Genomic DNA, 19572 nt, shown 5'->3' on the forward strand with positions numbered 1-19572 from the left:
CACATGGGCACTACCCTGGATTTGTCACTGGGCAGGACCTGAGATTTATGCCTGAACAAAACTGTGTGACCTTACTTAACCGTGGAGAGAAGGCAGGGGAACCTGTGGCACACACTGAACTCTGCCGCAGGCTGTGAAGAAACTCAGCTATCTCTGCCACTCTAACTTCTGAGCTAGTTTCATGGTGATAAGAATTTGTAGTAATTTAGATTTGGCTTCAGATAGAAACTTAACATTTTAGGAGGAGGTAGAGGAGAGAAGTTGATCGAGAGAGACATCAGGTAAAAATAGAGGCAGGGCCTATGGAAATTGTGCAAAATACCAAATGCATTCATAGGTGTCTCATTTGTTTATTGATTTAATATAGTAATAAATACTGAACAAGCAATATGTTGTTGGCACTTTGCCAGGTATGGAGTATGAAGTCAGTTTGTTCCACTTGTGTTTTCATTTCTTTGCTCTCAGAGAAAATGCCTCTAAAACATATAATAGAGATGTCTATTTTCTTAACACTTCAATGCAAACTTCTTAAAATATCTTTGGTTGGATATTTATGTATTTCATGACAGAGAAAGAGAAGGCTAAATACGTTTGGAAAATATTAGGAAACCTAACACATGTATTTGCTACAGAACTCATTGAGACTCTTTAAAATATGTTCTTCTTGATGAGTTTCTAAGGGAAGGGTACAGTGGGAAGGGTTCTCAAACCTTATTTGACTGCAGAACAATTTATTTTCTGGAACCGCCTGTAGAGCTAGTGTTCATGAAACACACTTCAGGAAATGCTGCTTTAAAATATTAATCATCCCATTGAGAGGACATTCGGTAACGTCTAATGATGATGCTCTGCTGTGTGAGCCCACCCTCTCAGTCTGGAGAGGTGTGAGGTCCTCTCTGACTGATTGCGCAGTAGGGTTCCTGGGCTAACTCATTTCCTGACATGGCCTAGTTCCATAGGGTTGCTTTTTTAGGAACCTGTTTCTTTAGAATTGTGTTTCAGATTTGTGAGGGAGAGGCCTTACTGACAAAACCACAATGAAAGGCTGAATGAGTGTATGTGTATGTTTATGTTTAAACCTTGATGCTGAAGTACTGGGCCCTAGACCTTATAGTCACCCTGTGCAGGAAGCTGTGAAATAAGCAATTTGGTGTGGTGAGATGAGAACTGTACCAGGAGTCAGGTGATGTGGGTGGATTCATAGCTCAACTGCCAGAGTAGTTACAGAAATTTGAGAGTGTCTTTTTTTGGGGGGCAGGGGAGGGACAGGATTTCACTCCTGTTGCCCAGGCTGGAGTGCCACAGTGCATTCATGGCTCATTGCAGCCTCAACTCCCTGGGCTCAGGTGATTCTCCTACCTCAGCCTCCTGAGTAGCAGGGACTACAAGAGTGTGCCACTATGCCTGGCTAATTTTTTGTATTGTGTTTCTAGTAGAGACAAGGTCTCGCTAATTTGTCCAGGCTGGTCCTGAACTCCTGGGCTCAAGGGATCTGCCTGCCTCGGCCTCCCAAAGTGCTGGGATTACAGGTGTGAGCCACTGCACCTGACCTGAGAGTGTCATTTTAATATCTATGGACCTCAGTTTCGTGTACTAAAAATTAAACCACAGGAATAGATGAGGAATGACATACCTGTGACACAGGAGATACTCCTACTCCTCCTATATTCAAGGCGGGCATTGCTAAGTGATCATTCTTCTCACTAAATTCAGAGACAGCTTCAGATATGTTCCCAACACCACATTTCCACCAATCCCTCAGAATTGAGAGACAGGATGAAACCCACTGCCATTCCTATCCTTAATGAACTCTAAGAATTTAAGATCCAAGGTTACTGCTATCAAGAACATATATCTACAATCCTACCTTTTTCATGGTAAGAGCAAAGTGTTAGGGAGGGGTGAGCGCCTCCTGATTTACAACAGAGTGCCATGGGAAAGAGCAGTGGACATAGGGTGAAGGGCTCCTCCCTAACCAGTGGCATTTGAAGAAGGTCCACTTGGATCAGTGGACTAATTCACAATTTGGTCAATTGGGAATTGACTAATAAGCAGGACAAACATGTATGATTCTAAAGGACTTAGTGAAGGAGGGGGAGTTGGAACCTGAGGAAGCTGATCCCAAGCTTCAGGGCAACCCCCATAACTTTACCCTTCCTTGGAATGCCTATCGTGAGGAGGGTTGAGGCAGGCCTCAGCAAGGCCACCTTCCCAATCTGCTGGCTGCTGAGCGTGTCAGACCTGGGGGGCATATGCAGCATCCTGCAGATGAGTCCCTCTTCACTATTTTCAAACATCAATTAATAAGAAAACCAAGTCTCTCCATCCTCGGATGACCTCTCTGGAGGACTCCACAGCTGTGACAGAGAAATGAGATGGTGGGAACATCCCGTTAATAACCAACATCTGAGTGAAGTGAAAATTGCTTTACACTTGTGTGGCATTAGACTCCAAGCTTCTATAAACTGAGGATATGACAGTCACTGCAACTTTGAGTGACTGCAATCCAACACCTTCCTGCTCCCAATCTTGGCAGGCTCTGCCTGCTTTTAGCAGGCAGGCATGAATTTTGTGAGGCAGTTTCTGATTGCTTGATATTTATGTGCCAGCTTACAGCTGGAGTGGGGGGATATACAGCGGTTGATTTAGGGCTGAAAACATCTTTTATGTTATAGAATCATATCTTGTCCTCTGGCCTGGAACATTTTGATTTCTCCTGAGATATTCTAGAGGGGCTTTAGCTAAGTGGAAGAAACTTGAGCAAAATATAACAAGAGGAGGAAGAGAAAGTTTGAAGATTAGGAAACTCTGTGCTAGACACTCAACAGTCACACTGAAGAGACTTTTCAGGGTTTGTTGTCCATACAATGGTGTTTGGAGCATTGAGCATTCAGAATGGCCCTACTGAAAAATTGCTATGGTCAGATGGTACCTGAATATAGTTGTCTTCTTCAAGAGAGGTGCTATGTCATGGGAAACAGCTTTAAGGGAAATCTCAAGTAGTTCCATCACTCAACAGCTGGGTGACCTTAAGCAAGTTAACCTTTTTGATTCTAAGTTTCCTCATGTGTAAAACAATAAGTCATAATATATGGTTGTTGGGATGATTAAGTGGAATAAGGTCTGTAAAGTGGTTTAAATAATTCTTGGTGCATACCCATTGCTCAGTAAATGCTCCTTATGATCCATTTTTGAATAACATTGGGAAATACGGTGTTGTCACCAATAGGAAATTACCACAAGAATCACATATGGATTACCAGTTTTCAAAGTTTTAAAAGCCCATAATTCATTAATCATGAACCATCAGAATGGACACAATTTCACCTGCCCTTGAGATTTAGAAGTTCTTCCAGGTTCTGTAATATCTTGAAACATTTTTAAGAGCATTAAGGAACTAATCAAAGTTCCAGCAAAAAAAGAGATGTTCATGAAGGGACTGCTTCAAGGTATGTGGGCAAGATTAAACAAACCAGCAAGAGACTCTAAGATGTCCTGGGACTAGCAATAGTCAGAAGCTACTATTAGAGGGACTTGGTGGGCAGGCAGAGGTGGCAGTGTTACTGGAACCCAGGGAGAGCTGGAGATTTGCAGGAAGGGCAGCTAGGAGGGCCTGTAGGCAAAGGGTACACCATGGGTTCCTCTTGTCTTCTAGTCTCCTGCTGGTGCTTCCCATTGGCTGAAAGAAGGTGAGCTGGGCCAAGAAACCTGAATGAAACAATCCACATATGGGCTGGTCTCCTGGTACATAGCAGAGCAGAAACACCTGGTAAAGTAAGATGTAAAGGAGAATGGGTACCATATTCACTAGCTCTTGTTTCACAGATAGGGAGTGTGCCAGTTAATGGAGTGCTTGATTGGATAAAACATCCAAATAAACCAACTTTGCCCACAATGTGGTTATTTCTTTCATTCAGTCCTCATGTCCTGTAGTGACATAAGCAATAAGCAGCAGTCAAAATGGCAGCTTCCAAAGAAGCAGGAGAGTATTAGCATACAAAGTCTGATCCAGAGGTTGGGGTGTGGTATTCAGAGTAGATCACACAATAGCCCTGGTTCCTGGTTGTCATCCACTATGGAGCTGAGCCATAACAATTGGAATATAATATTATTGGTTCTAAAACTTGACAGTGCATTGGAATCACCTGGGTAGATTTTTAAATTGCTGATGTATTGGTTCTCTGCCACTCCCACACAGTTTCCAAATTAATTGGTTTGGAGATCCCCAAGTGGTTTCAATGCTTGAAAAGTTTGAGAATTACTAGTATATATGTTGACATCACCTGGGAATCTCCAGGCCAGTTAAATGTGTGCGTATTATACAGGATTTCACTAATCTACAGGGAGATAGAGCTGGCACAGGCTAGTGCAGTGCTATCCACATGTGGCTATTTAAATTTAAACAAAATAAATTTAAATTTAAAATTCCATTCTTCAGTCCCACTAGCCACATTTCAAGTGGTGAATACCTACATGTGGCTAGTTTGGACCATGAAGAACATCATGGAAAGTTCTATCACACAGCACTAGGACAGTGACAAGTCCCTCAAGCTGAGTGGACTGGGGCAAAAGACAATGAGGCATACAAACTGAGAAGTCAGAAAACGGTCTCACAAACTGGACACTGGCACTGGAGGAAAGGAACAGCTGGGGAGGACATGCGGCATTTGGCACTGGAAGATGTATCTGAGATCTATGCTTGTGTGGCAAACCAGGCAGGATTGGCTCAGGCTCTGTGTGGATGGAGCCAGCAGCTTGAAGGCACTGAGGAGGCCAGCGAAGGAAGAGGAAGACTCAGAACACATTAGCACTTGAGACCTCTCTGATGGTGCCTACAGGGGGATTCTCATTTTATTTACTTCTGAGCCACATTCCTGAGCAAGGTGATGCAACCCTGCTGTCTGCTTTGAATAGTATAAGTACCAGGCTGTGTCTACTGGTGAAAGGAATGTCTAGCTCCAGGTTCTCCAGCATGTTCATCCCAGGGGATACATAAACGGAACCCAGTGTGCACCAGAGGCCCTGTTACTTGAGAACCAGGTTAAGTGCATGGCAGGAGGATGAAGGGAGGGTTCAATGGATTGAGTCAGAAAAAGACACTTGTCATGCTAGATCACTTGTTCAGTTTAATCTAGAGTGTTTGAAAGTTTTATTGCTTGATAGGTAAAGAGAGCTTTTTTGGAGATATATCCATTAAGTGGTGCTGCCAGTCTGGATGTTTCTTAGGTAGAATGGTATATTTGTTTGCTAGGGTTGTCATAGCAAAGTAACACAAACTGGGTGGTTTAAACAACAGAAATTTATTCCTTCACAGTTCTGGAGGGTAGAAGTCCAAGATCAAGATGTCAGGATGTCAATAGAGCTGGTTCTCTCCGGGGTTACTAGGAAGAAATTGCTTAATGCCCCTCTCCTGGTTTTTGGTAGTTTTGCTGGAAATCTTTGGCATTTCTTGGCTTGTGACAAGGGACATGAGATTGCACCACTCTGCTCTCTTCCTTTGTGTTCATATGGCATTCTCCCTGTGTTCATGTCTGTGTCAAAATCTCCCATTTTTATGAGGACATTTGTCATATCAAATCAGGAGCCCACCATACTCCAGTATGACCTTATCCTAAGTTAATTACTTTTGCCATAATCCTATCTCCATATGAAGTCACATTCTGAGATACTGGTATGTGAATTTTGAGGGACAAAACTCAACCTACAACAAATGATATAATAAAAAGAGCATATATTCTAGAGTGAGAAAGACTGGATTTGAGTCTTACTTTTGCCACTACTTTTCTGATGCACAGTTTTATTTTATCATTTGCAAAGTTAGAATGATATATTTAATAGGATCATTTGTAAAATGATAAATCGGTGTTAAAATGAACCATTATTTTTACGTATCCCTAGGAAAGAAAAAAATTGTTTCCAATTATACAATGACATATGATCAATTATAATATGCATCCCAATTTCAAAGATATTCCAGTTAAACAATGGTGTATCATCAATTATAACATGCATCCCAATTTCAGAGATATTCCAATTAAATAACGGTATATCATTAATTATAACACGCATTCCAATTTCAAAGATATTCCAATTAAACAATGGCATGTAATTAATTAAAACATGCACACCAATTTCAAATATATCAAACTGTGAAACAAAAGTATGTTTTAAAGTTGATGAGGGTAAAGCTTGAAGAAGATAACGTGTAAGTGCCTTCTGCCTGAGCAGAAAAGTTCCCATCACTGTCGGTTAATACCTAATTTGCCATCCATTTCAAGAAGGAATTTAATAATTTACTAGGCAGGAGTCAACTTCCACCCAAGTTGTTCAGTTAAGGAGAAACAAAGCCTGTCAAAGACTCAGGCATTTTTTTAGTCCTAGGAACTAGTGAGCAGGAACCCCTAGTCTGTGTGGCAGATCAGCCAGACAGCCAGAAATGATGCAACCTCAGTATGTAGACATATCACAAAGAAATGGAACAAGTCCATTCAAGTTTCCACATGAGACTCTTTACACAACCAGCAAACTGTTAAAGAGTTTTAATCCTATCAAAGTAGAAAATCCATTTAAATTAAAAATTAAAACCGTCTCTCATCAGTACCAACCTCTCTCTCTCTGTTGAGTGATTTTGAGACCTGCAACTTGTTTGTTGCAGCTACAGGGCAAGTCACTACCTCTAAGGCCAGTCACTTAAAATCGGCAGTCACAAGCAGCTGAAATCCTGAAACTGAATAATGCTATTTCTGGTGGCTTGGTGATTCATTTTATTATCTAACTTTTATGTGGTTTCATATGTCTCCTTGGAAGTTATGTGGTTTGAAAAATTGCCTGTAATAAATCCTTTATTTTTAAACATAAAAAAAATTAGCCATTCTTTATTCAGAGAAAATTAGTTTCTCCCTACCCTCACTAAATAAATATTGCGAAAATATTTAAAGAATATCAGTTTGAAGGAATACCTAATTATAAGCCTGCCCTGAGGGCCTCTTGTCTCTCTCTGGCCTATGATGTCATTCTTTACCAAGACCTATTACCCTTGGGATGATAAGGGCCTGAATTTCTCCAGGAAACCTTAGAGCATTCAGTGACTGACAATAATTTTGGCTTTTGCCTTCACCTCCTTCCCACTGATAGCATCACACGATTTAGCTCTCACCTCTCCCGCAACTTTGCCTGTGGCAGTTCCAGCCCTTGGAAGTCCCAGAGAATAGATGGCCATTGTACAAACAGTCTTGAACTGTTTGTTGATGACACACTGTACCCCACACAATCTTTTTTTTTTTTTTTCTTTTGAGACGGAGTGTCGCTCTGTTTCCCAGGCTGGAGTGTGGTGGAACGATCTCACCTCACTGCAAGCTCTGCCTTCCGGGTTCACGCCATTCTCCTTCCTCAGCCTCCTGAGTAGCTGGGACTACAGGCGCCCGCCACCACAACCAGCTAATTTCTTTTTTTTTTTCGTATTTTTAGTAGAGACAGGTTTTCACCATGTTAGCGAAGATGTTCTCCATCTCCTGACCTCGTGATCCGCCCTCCTCAACCTCCCAAAGTGCTGGGATTACAGGCGTGAGCCACTGCGCCCAGCCACACAATCCAATTTCTGTGGGCAGTGTTCAGGGCTCCCACTGTATCTCAAATATGTCCAGTGGATAAATCAGATCTCCAGAGACACAATTGCAGCCTCAATCTTTGACTTTCCCTATCAGTTCCACATTTTATGTTTGTTGTCTGGCTGATGCATTACTTTGAGCAACAATGTTTATGAAAAAAATGCTTCAAATTTGCTTGACTATATAGCATAGAGGTTAAATACACAGGCTCTGGAGCTTAACTACATAGGTTCACATCCCGCCTCTGCTACCTACAAGTTGTGTAAAATTGGAAAAGTTATGGGGGTTTCTCTATCTCCCAGTAAGAGGGGATAATAATAGTACCTAAGTGTTATAAGAATGAAAAGAGAGTGCTTGTCAAAAGATTTGAAAAGCTACTTCATCAAAGAAGATACACAGGTGGCAAGTAAGCATACGAAAAGAGTCTCAACATCATTAGTTTTAGGAAAATGAATATTAAAACCACAATGAGGGACCACTCCACACCTACTAGAACTTAAAAAGTTAAACAAAAGTCTCTTTCACTCCTTCATATTTACTCAAAAGAAGAGGAAATACATGCCCATACAAAGGCTAGTATATGAATATGTCATGCAGTTTTATATGTAATAGCCAAAAACTGTAAACAATTCAAATGTCCATCTGTAATTGACTGGGGGCAGTAAAAGGATAAACCACTGATACCATATGAATAAATCTCAATTATATTATGTGAAAGAATAAAGACATAAAAAGACCACAGATTGTATATTATAATATATATTTATATAATATTATGAAGAATACAAACTAGACTATGGTCTCAGAAAGCAGATCGGTAGTTTCCTGAGAATGGAAGAAAGGAAGGTTGAGAGGATGAGGATACATAGGGGTATGGGGAAAGTTTGGGTGCAGGATATGCTCACTCTCTTGATTGTGGTGATGTTTTCCAAGTATACACATGTCAGAACATACTGAATTGTATACTTTAAATAGATGTGGTTTATTATATGCCAATTATGCCTCAATAATGCTGTTTTTTTTTTAATGAGCACCATGATAGCAGGCCATCCAAAAGTGTTAGTTGTTACTGACTTTATTGTTAGACTGAAAAGTGTTTTCGATATTTTTAAAAGCTTCTCATGAGATACAATATTCAATGGTTGAGTCTCTCACCATCACACCATAATCTAGCTGCCTTTTTCCTTTGTAAGGATGCTCATGAATTGAGGAAAGTAGTCCAGACTTTGAGGTCACAAGGCATGAGTTCAGGTGCCCACTCTGACATTCAATATCTTGTGCTGATGTTTAACCTTGACTTTTCTTATTTGTACAATAGTATACATCTACATCACATGATTGCTATAAGAATCAAATTTTAAAAATGGATGTGAGCATGTTCTGTAAACTATAAAGCAGTGTGAATATATCAATCATCACGACTAGGGAAGAGAGAAGATAAGCACTCACATTTTTGCAGACTGGATAACAGAGGGTAAGCAACATTAAAATAAAACTTGACCTCACACAAGAGCATGAGATAGACCCTACATCTCCTCATTTCCCCTAGACTGATGCTGACACACCAGAATTCTCTCTAGAACACTTTTTTTAAAAATAGAGATTTCTGGGTCCTACCCTATACTCACTACATCAGAATGACCTGGGATTAGGGAACAGGAATCTGAGTTTAAAGAAAGCCTCCATCCCCCCACCCCCACCAGTTGATTAGGATGCAGCTGGTAGCACCAGTAAGTGAATGATCTTTTGGAAACAATGGCTTTGACCCTGATGCCTCTCAATGAGAAACGAACAATCCTAGGCCCTGTTGCTCATGTGAAACCTGGATTTAGCCACCAGAAAAAAGAATGCATCTTCCATAATAAGTGGAAATGCAAAATATTTTAAAACATCTTTCAAATATGCATTTATTATTGCAAGCACTTCCCTTATTGTCATTTTCCTGCTTTTCCTGAGCAGTTATATTCAGGATTCTTACTGGCTTTCTGATTATCCTTGGAAATTGTCTTTCTTGCTAATGCAAATGTTTATCATTTCATGTCTTTCCATCTTGTCATTTCCCTCAAAAAACCAAGCCACTCAGTGCTGGCAACTTACCTTGTATAGTGTGTCTGAGGTGTGTGGCTTGATGCCAACATGAACTTTATATATATAAGGGCATGCCATTGGACAATCAACAGTTAGAAGAAAAGTACCAGGATTGGTGCACATCATTTATTTGTGCCCTTTGGGGCAGTTAAATGAAAATAACAAAGATTGAGTTCCCATCACCTGTCTTCTATCATCTAAACCTACTCAGCACTCTCTTCCAACAACAAGGAGAGAAGGTGCCCTTTCTGTGTCTTGAGGATGTCAAATCCACCCACAACATACTTCTTGGGGGTTATTTTCAAATCCTCTATCAAAAGATACACCATAAATATAATTAAATATCTTCTGTGGCTCATTATTCCATGAATTTGGACAAGATATTGCAAAAATGCCTCTAGGAGCCAGGAAGAGAAATTCAACGAGGGAGAAAGGCCTGGAAGTTGCTGTGAGAAGCAAAGAGTAAATGCTTTGTCTGAATGGGACAGTCTCCAATTGTTGCCATGAAGAAATGTGGCCCAAGGTTGCCAGATATTCCAAATTTTTTCTAAAGGAAGTGTAGTAAAAACAGCCACCTTAGTAAGTGGGAAAATGAAGGTAAAATACTTTAAGTAGGACAAATAAAATACCTTCAAGTCAGCTTATGCCTGCAGACTACCAGTTTATGATCTCTAATTGCTATTATTCAAAACTATTATCCCTCAATAACAAAAAAAATTATGCTGATATAGTAGATTCTTGTACCTGCACAATTGGCCAGTGGCATAATCAGTCCCATCACCCTCTGAATGAACATTATATAGGAATATATAATTTAGCCCAAATAGAAGCTGGGTCTTCCGTGGGAAGCTGGAACAGTCAGATAACTTTTGGTCAGAACAATAACTTGTAAAATTCTAATCAGCAATGGGCTGGAGATTGGTTTTCTGTGTGCCTATTTATTGGATGGGGACATAATGAGAATGACACTCTTTCCCTTGCATCCCGGATTGTACATCCAACCAATAATGGCAGGTAGTGTTCCTTAAAGGACAATTTTCTCTCACATGTATCCCTGCATAGGAAGGGTTAGGGCTGGAGAAAAAGCACCGAACTGAAGAATGTAAGGGGTGGCTAGAACAAATATCAGACTTTCTTTGCTAGGCAACATGGACATGCATAATATAGTTAAGAACTGCTTTCCCTTTATTGAGAGACTATTTTCCTTTACTCATATGAAAGTGAGATAAATGCTTTTCATAGTTTATGCTAACAAATGTCAGAAAACATACAATAAACCATGTCTCTATTTGAAAGCTGACAGTACATAGAGGCTCCAGTTGATTTGTAAAATAGGAAGGATGGGTATCTCCAGTATAGGGATGCTATAGAATCTTGGGTTATCTACAACTTAGTCTTTAAAAGTTTCCCAAAATATAAATGGTTTTGTATATTTTTACTTGTGACAAGTATGTAGGAAAAGAATCTTAGCAATAAGGATCCTAGCAGAAAACAGATGGCATACCCAGACAGTTTAACCTAAAGGACTAAACTCTTTACAGGGAAATGGGCAGGGTTAAAAGAGCCAACAAAGAAAGTGAGGCATCCAAGACATCAGAGATAGCAACAACAGGAAGCCATTACTGCCCCTCAATGTGAAGGGACAAGAGAGAGGTACTATGTTACCAAATCCCAGCAAAAGCTCCCTGTGCGGAAGGAAGTCTGCTAGCAGAATGTGTGTGTATAGAGGCATGCCTGCACCTCTCTGTTCTTCCATTCTCTGATCTTCTGCCAAGTCCTCCATTTGGCTGACTCCAGCCAGAACCCAGAGGTCAAAGGGTGCCAGGAAAATCAATCCATAGACATCAGCCTCCTATGTCACAGGATAGTGCAGAAATGGCAGAGATGTGTTAATATCTGAGAGAGGGGGACAACTGAAAAACTATTATCACAAAAGACAAAGGAAATCATAGCTCATGGAATGTTACAGCAGAAAGGAACTTTTCACCCTCTAATCTAATTTTCATTTTGTTGATGAGAAAACTGAGGCCCAGGTAATTGAAATGAATGGGTGATTATTATACACTGAATAAAGGGCATACTCAAGACCAAAGGCAGTTATCATCTTATCTATTCTCATGGTTTTTCTACTTCATTATACTGGAAATCATGGATTAGGAAACTCAGAGTAGAGTTGGCTAAAATGAGACACCTACGTAACAGTTTCTCTATTACTGTGCCCATCAGACATCACTAATCAATTACAGATTTCTTTCCTTCTGAGCCTAGATGTGACCTCAGGCACATTAGGCAGGACAAGGTTGAATCAATCATGAAATGCATCAGTCAATCATTTATGCACCTGCATAAACCCAGTGTACTCAAAAGCTTTTACTGTGCATAATGCTCACCCACTCATTTCCATTCCCTGGACCTCAACTTTCTCATCAACAAAATGACACAATGATGTAATGATACAATTTTATATAATGCAAACTCATACAATGAGCTCTAAATCTTCAAGTTATTTACATGTCTAACATTATTTTCTTCCCTAAAACTCATCTCATTCTCTGAAGGTATTGCCTGTACTTTGTACTTTCGGACTGCCCACCCCGATGACTTCCCAACATTTATGGTTGGGAAGAAAGGAAGTGCCCTGAGATGAATTTGCTTGAAGGGTAATAATAAAAATAGTCCTAATCTCTGATAGGTTTTCTCTTTCTCTCTCCTTGCAGGTTGACAGGACTGAGGTGATTCGCACCTGCATAAACCCAGTGTACTCAAAACTGTTTACTGTAGACTTTTACTTTGAGGAGGTTCAGCGCCTGCGGTTTGAAGTCCATGACATAAGCAGCAACCACAATGGACTGAAGGAGGCCGATTTCCTTGGTGGCATGGAGTGCACACTTGGCCAGGTGGGTCAACAGACATCCCTTACTCCTCCTTGCCATCCTAGGGCCTTTCTTCCTGCCCCCTTTTCCTTTCTCCCCTCATCTAATCCTTGCTTTTTCCTATTGATTGCATTTTCTTTAACGTGTAGCGTGTACAACTTCCCAGGTGGTGTCATATCCATTATGTTTATATAGAGATGGTTCTGCAAGTCTGTACAATTTCTTATTTTGAAAAATTCAGAACTTTCTCTTCTGAATTCCCCCATTGTGTCACTCATTTATTCAACAACTATTATTGAGCACTTATGTGTCTGGCTCTATGCTCTGTTCACATGTCTGTTATAGCCTTATCCTGTTCCATTATAAATTTCCATCTCCAACTCAGCTGTGAGAACCACCATGCAGCAAGTATTTCTCATTCACATTTACTCGACATCTCTGGTACCAAAAATAGCCCAAGGCAGGGGCTAAATAGATACTCAATGAATGAATAAAAGCTCTTAATTCTCCCAACAATAATGTGAAATAAATATCAATATTACATCCATTTTGTCAGTGGGAAAAGTAAGACTCAGAGAGGTTAAGTGACCTGATGAAGTTTCCACTCTAATAAGTGACAGTGTTAGGACTCTACTAGGCCTCCCTGACTCCAAACTTCATCATTTTGCTTCTATAATACCTTTCCTTTTTTCCTTTCCTTTCTGTTGTACCCAAAAATGTGGTAAGTGAGTCTAAAAGTAAAAAACAGTCCCTGTGCCCAGATAGTGGATAATCTTACTGGAGAAGGCATAGTAATATGCACTTAAAATAGAGTAGTTCATTACAAAATACCCTGGGCTCTCTATACAAGGTCATGGGCCTTGAAGGAAGAGAGAGCCTTTTTCTACTGGGTAGAGTCAAAGAAGGCATTGTGGGACCAAAATCTGAAAAACCATGGTCTACGATTGCAGAAGAAAGAGGAGGGGGGCCTTTCAAGTAAGAAAGCAACGTAAGCAACTCTTAGGGGTCAGAAAAAATGTGAAGGGGTGTGGGGTGGGAAGAGACCACTTTCCCTGACTGAATCAAGATGCTGATTTACTGTGAAATTGATGGAGCTTTAATTTCAGATCCCCTCTCTCATGTGGGCCCCTTCCGTGGCTCTGTGTCACATTTTTATTTTGTACTTTTTTTCTCAAAGAGAAATTCCAAATTATATGTCTTAAGACCCACAAAACCTGGGTTCACCTCTTGTCAAGGTAAGGGTCAGGTTTAAGGATTTGTCAGGAACAGTCTACCTGACAAAGAGATGGCAAGCATATATATTTGCTTGTTCATTTGTGCTATCCTTGCTTCATGCCACTTATCACTAAAAGAAATTTCTCACAGTGAGCGCTAAGAGACAAAATAGACAGTGTCCTGAGTTACCCTTTTCCAGCAAATATAGTGATTAATTTCTTATTCCTTTAATGAAGATCAAAAGTCCAATATTGAAATATAGTTGGGGGGAGACAGAAAGAGAATCTGAAATATTCTCCATTAATATATGTTCTCTAATGACTTTTGAAGAGTTGATGGCAGATAGTTCAAGGATCTTACCAGGTACAATGTCCAGTAAGTAGATATTAAATGAATAAATGCATTGTGGATTTGAGATGAAATCCTGTTTCTATTTTAAAATGATTAAAATGGCATCTTTTATAGATATGTGAGCCATGCCAAGATTCTCCCTTAAACAATGGGCATCCCTCCTATGCATAAATTTTATATTTTGTCACAAGAAATAAAGGTAGATCAATGTGGGAATCATGTGGGCTAAAGATCTTTTTTTTTTTGGTCCAAAGATTTGATAATTTTGTCTGTTTGACCCCCAAACTTACATCTTTAGTCCCTCACAAGGCTCATCTTTCCAAAAGCCAGTAAGTCCTTAACCTTGCAAGTAAGACAGGCATTGTACTAGGTGCCAGTGACACCGTGGTGAGCCAAAAACATAATCCTTGCCTTCAAGCAGCAGTTTAGTTGGGGCTAAAGATGGAATGAAAATAATCACACAACAATTAATTAAATGGCAATCATCATAAGTTTTGTTACAGAGAAGTACAGAATGAGAGAGTGAGCATTGGGAGACTGGCATCAGGTGGAAAAGGATCAAAGAAGGCTTTCTAAGAGAAGTGACATTTAGAAGGGAAAGTAAGAGTGCATCAGGTGAGAAGAAAGAGGAAACACATTCTAAGCAGATGGGAACATTAGACACAAAGCCTCTGCATTCAGGAAGGAGTTTGGCATATGGTGCAGAGCATCTCCATTTGGTTTTTTAAGAAGCCAACTCTGAGGTAGGAAGTCAAAGGAGGTGAAGGAAATGCCACAGTGGAGAAGAAAAATGAGACAGGTAAGGAGCCTACAAGGGAAAGTGGTCAAGTAGCCACCACTGTAGGTAACTGAAGCTTAATTCTGCTGAGGAAATTCTGAGAGCAGTGTAAAGCAAACATTAGAGATATTTCATCCTGGGGATGAGGGAACTGGGATATTTATACACTTCCAGTACATATACTCACATCAGTCATTAAGAACCATTCCTGGCCGGGCACGGTGGCTCACGCCTATAATCCCAGCACTTTGGGAGGCTGAGGCAGGAGGATCACGAGGTCAGGAGATGGAGACCATCCTGGCTAAACATGGTGAAACCCCTTCTCTACTAAAAATGCAAAAAATTAGCTGAGCATAGTGGCGCATGCCTGTAGTCCCAGCTACTCAGGAGGCTGAGGCAGGAGAATCACTTGAACCTGGGAGGCAGAGGTTGCAGTGAGCCAAGATCACGCCACCGCACTCCAGCCTGGGTGACAGAATGAGACTCCATCTCAAAAAAAAAAAAAAAAAAAAGAACCATTCATGAGGTGAGAACATCAATCCTCTGACATTTCTGGCCTACTGTGCAGGTAGTAAACTCCAGATATCACAAAGAGCTCGCAAGCAAAGAAATACAAACGCTGGTGGTCAAAATCAGTGATGGGTTATTGCGGGATCTGGCCAGGTAGCAAACTCCAGATATCACAAAGAGCTCACAAGCAAAGAAATACAAATGCTGGTGGTCAAAATCAGTGATGGGTTATTGCAGGATCTGGCCAGCAATCCACAGTGCAACAGGGCTCTCTCTTCGCTCCCAGGTGGATCAGCACGTCGAGAAATAATAGACACACACACAAGATAATGAAAGCTGGGTCCAGGGAGGTCACCGCCTTCTGTCCCACGGTGCCAACAATGCACTGGATATGCCAGCATTTATTATCAAGTTTTGTGAGGGCGGGGGTAGGTTAGTGAAGGATTTAGGGTCATTTGATTATGAGTTGAGATGGTCACATGGGGATGAAGTAATTCTTTAACATAACATCTGTGTGCAGAAGTACAGTATACAGAGACAAAAATTGACAATATAGTGTGTGCATCAGTAATTTCTAACAGAGCCTTAAAACAGGAACAGCAGTAACAGTTACAGCAAAAGCTGGTTACAAACAATTCACAGAAACAGGACGTGAAGTTAGACAACCGGTTAGACCAGAAATTCTCAGAAGGGAGTATGCCTTAACCCTAAAGAGACCTAGAAGAGCTGCAGCAAAATGAGGGCGTTTATAGCCCTATGTTATCCATATGGACAGGCACCCCCCATGTATCCGTTTATGGGCTTTCCACGAGGGTCGCATTCCGTTCCCAGAGCTAGGAACATCTGCTTTTCTGGGATAGGAATCTTGGTGATGTGAAACCTCCCTGACTGCACGTCCATTCATAGGCTCTCTGCAGGGGGAAGCACACCACGTGCTGTTGGCTCATTCTGGCAGTCCAACCTGGCATTGTCTTTACACAGTCCTGCATTCAACTTTGTATTTACAATAATCAGGAGCATTTCATCTTTTATTCTGTAGCAATAGTTTCAGGGGGTCTCCCCACATCTCCCCCTTTTCTCTGATTTAAATGAACCATAGCAATCATAGCTTGGCACTGATCACGATTGGACTGAAGAATATTTTTTCCAGTTTTACACATGAACAATAAACCAATAGCACAAATTTTACATAGAACAAAATTAGCAACAGTGGATCCTCCCAAAGATTTTACCCATTGAATGGGGTTGAGATTAGATAACCCCTTAGAGACACCATCTAAAACTTCAGCACCAGGTAAAGCAGTTAAATGTGCTTGAGAGGCCTCAAAAATCTGTTCTTTTAGCTTGCTTATGTCTAAACTTAACTTATCTTTACTTCCTTGTAAATGGCATTTTACTGATTCCCAATTGTGAACAGACTCATTATATTGAAATGGAGTTATACAAAAATCAGAAGTATTCCAATCACATTGCATTTGTAATCTATGTTCTACACTCATAATTCTATCTCCCATCCATGTAACGGTTTGTCTTAGATCATTAATTTGATTGACCAATTTTTGATCAATATCTGACTGAGAATTCCACATCTGAGTAGAATTTTTTTTGCCATTTATCCACAAAATGAGCAGTTTGAATAGATTGATGTAATGCAACTCCAGCAGTAGCAGCAGTCACAGTAACAGCAATCAAGCCCATTATTACTGCAATTAATGTAAAAATAAATCGTTTACTCCTTTTAAGAATTTTTTGTAAAATATTGTTAATAACATGGATAGAAGGGGAAGATTCCCAAGGCCTATGTAAGGCTACAGAGAGCCATATACTTTCTCTGGCTCTGACTATTAAAATACTATGATATTGATTAAAGGATGAGTCAATACAAGTATACAAGTAACAATTAACACAGGTAATTATATTGGTTTTTGAACTAATATACATCTTTCCTACTAATAACATATAGGTGGTTTAACACAACTTTTAAGTGGTACAGTTTTGTTGGACTCCATATAGATGGTATATATATTTTGGGATGATATTCTTTTTTGTGAATGTGGGGTGGTGGGAATAGGTTGTATGAGAGACGGTTGGGGGACATTAGCAACGGGGGGGTATAAGTCCTCATAATCTTTACTGTCCCACCTTTGAATTGACCTTTTGATGATTGCCATAGTGATATTTTTGGCTATGTGGAAATAGTCATGTAAATCAATCTATTGTCTTAGTTTTTGAGGTGACAAGGTGGATTCACTTATAACACTTTCTCCAGCCCAAACTCTCATACCAGTCATAGCTATGGTTAATCTCCATAATTCTGAATGTTCAGGTCCTAAGTGGGGAACAATAAGCCTTGGCTTTGGAGGGGCAACCCCTGCCCCTTTCCACTTAAAAGGAAAAAAGGAGTTAAATGTATGATATAATAGGGAAGGGCTGTCACTACTTTTTTGATAAGTATTATCATAGAGAAAATGTTGACAATCTCTGTGACCTTGAGAGCAATCATTAGTCATATGACCTTTGGGAGCCCACTCAACAATGGTGTAGTGAGAAGAATTAAATAACACTGTTCTTCTGAACTAACACAATCCTTCCATATTAATTTGTCAGCATTTGAAGACAAGTTGAGAGGACACGCAGATCCTAAAGGCTTATATTGGGATGTGTGAATATAGTCAGTGATTCCTGTTTTGATCTGCCTTAAAGGTTTTAATGAAAGCCCTGATATCAAGTGTCCTAAAGGCAGGACAGAGTGACTAGATGGTAGTGTGACTGCCCAAGTTTGAATATCTAATGAGAGACATCCATTAGTGGGTCCCCGGCACAAAGGTGGATACCTAAAACCTAAAGCGATATTGAAAGGGGTTCCTTCTTCTGAAGGTTGGGCAGGACAATGATCATCTACAGAACCAGGCATCCAAATACTATCATTAACATAACCTCGATAGGAGCGTCCATCCATGTCATGGCTCGAATAAGAGGAGGAAAAGGTATATAGGCCCAATATGTATAGTTTTTAATGGTCTGTTGGGTGACAGAGGGTAGAAGGATCAGTGTCATCAGGAGGAGGCAGAGGTTGAGCCAGACCTGGATTGCTGGAGACAGTTGTTCAGGGTAGCTGACTGGATTGTCTGTTGTAAAGGAGTTAGCATGGTCATTTTCTTCTTTTTGATGATTGGAGGTGTTAGTTGTTTCCTGTTGTGGTGCTTTTTCAGCAAATTTATGTGTCTCGTTGTTGCATGCATCTTCAGGACACCATTTCACGTGTCTAGCAGGAATCCAAACAGGAGATTGATGTTTACCTGGGGAAACACAAACATAGCCTCTTCCCCACGTTAAAATAGAACCTTTTGACCATATATTACATTGAACATCTTTCCACCACACTTCCCTTCCTTGGTTTACCATAGGACGGTTACCAGAGAAATGCTTTTCGGCAGCTGTAACAGAACTAGATTTAGGAATATTGAGAAAATTTAATGTGAGCAATGCCAAGTTTAGTTGTATGTGAGGGGTCAACAACTCCTTATCCCCCTCTTTTTGTTTAAGTAATTGTAATTTTAAAGTTCTGTTACTTCTTTCTGCGATAGCTTGGCCTTGTGGGTTATAAAGAATACCGGTAATATGTTTAATATGCCACTGATCAAGAAAATTTTTAAAAGCTGTACTGCAATAGGCTGGACCATTGTCTGTTTTGAGCTCACTAGGAATTCCCGTAACTGCAAAACATGAAAACATAGTTTTTTAACATGAGAAGTGGCTTCTCCGGTTTGACAGGTAGCCCAGATGAAATTGGAAAAGGTGTCAACTGTGACATGCACATAAGCTAATTTTCCAAAAGAAGAAACATGAATATCATCCATTTGCCAGATAACATTAGGAGAAAGGCCTCGGGGATTAGCTCCAGGAGATTGTGTGGGAGATAAGAACCTGGCATTGAGAACAGTGTTATACAATTTGTTTAGCTTGTTTCCAACTGACAGAATATTTATGTTTAAGACCTGAGGTATTAGTATGAGTGAGTTGATGAAATTGTTCTGCATCTCTAATGGCTAGAGCAACTAGAGTATCAACTTTATGATTACCGCTGGATAAAAGTCCAGGTAAGTTAGTAGGAGAATGAATGTGAGTGATGAAAAAAGGATGCTTTTGG

At 40.3% G+C, this 19572-nt stretch overlaps 1 protein-coding gene across 4 annotated transcripts in view; it reads left to right on the forward strand.

Moving 5' to 3' along the window:
* The window catches only part of CPNE4 (copine IV), a 510039-nt gene that overhangs the window by 308604 nt on the left and 181863 nt on the right, over positions 1–19572 (forward strand). For all 4 annotated transcript variants that reach the window (XM_011933669.1, XM_011933666.1, XM_011933667.1 and 1 more), the window contains one exon: positions 12413–12592. In XM_011933669.1, coding sequence (XP_011789059.1) covers positions 12413–12592 — 180 coding nt within the window. The remainder of the gene's footprint in view (positions 1–12412; positions 12593–19572) is intronic.

The sequence above is a fragment of the Colobus angolensis genome, unplaced genomic scaffold, assembly GCF_000951035.1.
Source record: "Colobus angolensis palliatus isolate OR3802 unplaced genomic scaffold, Cang.pa_1.0 Scaffold129, whole genome shotgun sequence".
Classification (NCBI taxonomy): domain Eukaryota; kingdom Metazoa; phylum Chordata; class Mammalia; order Primates; family Cercopithecidae; genus Colobus; species Colobus angolensis.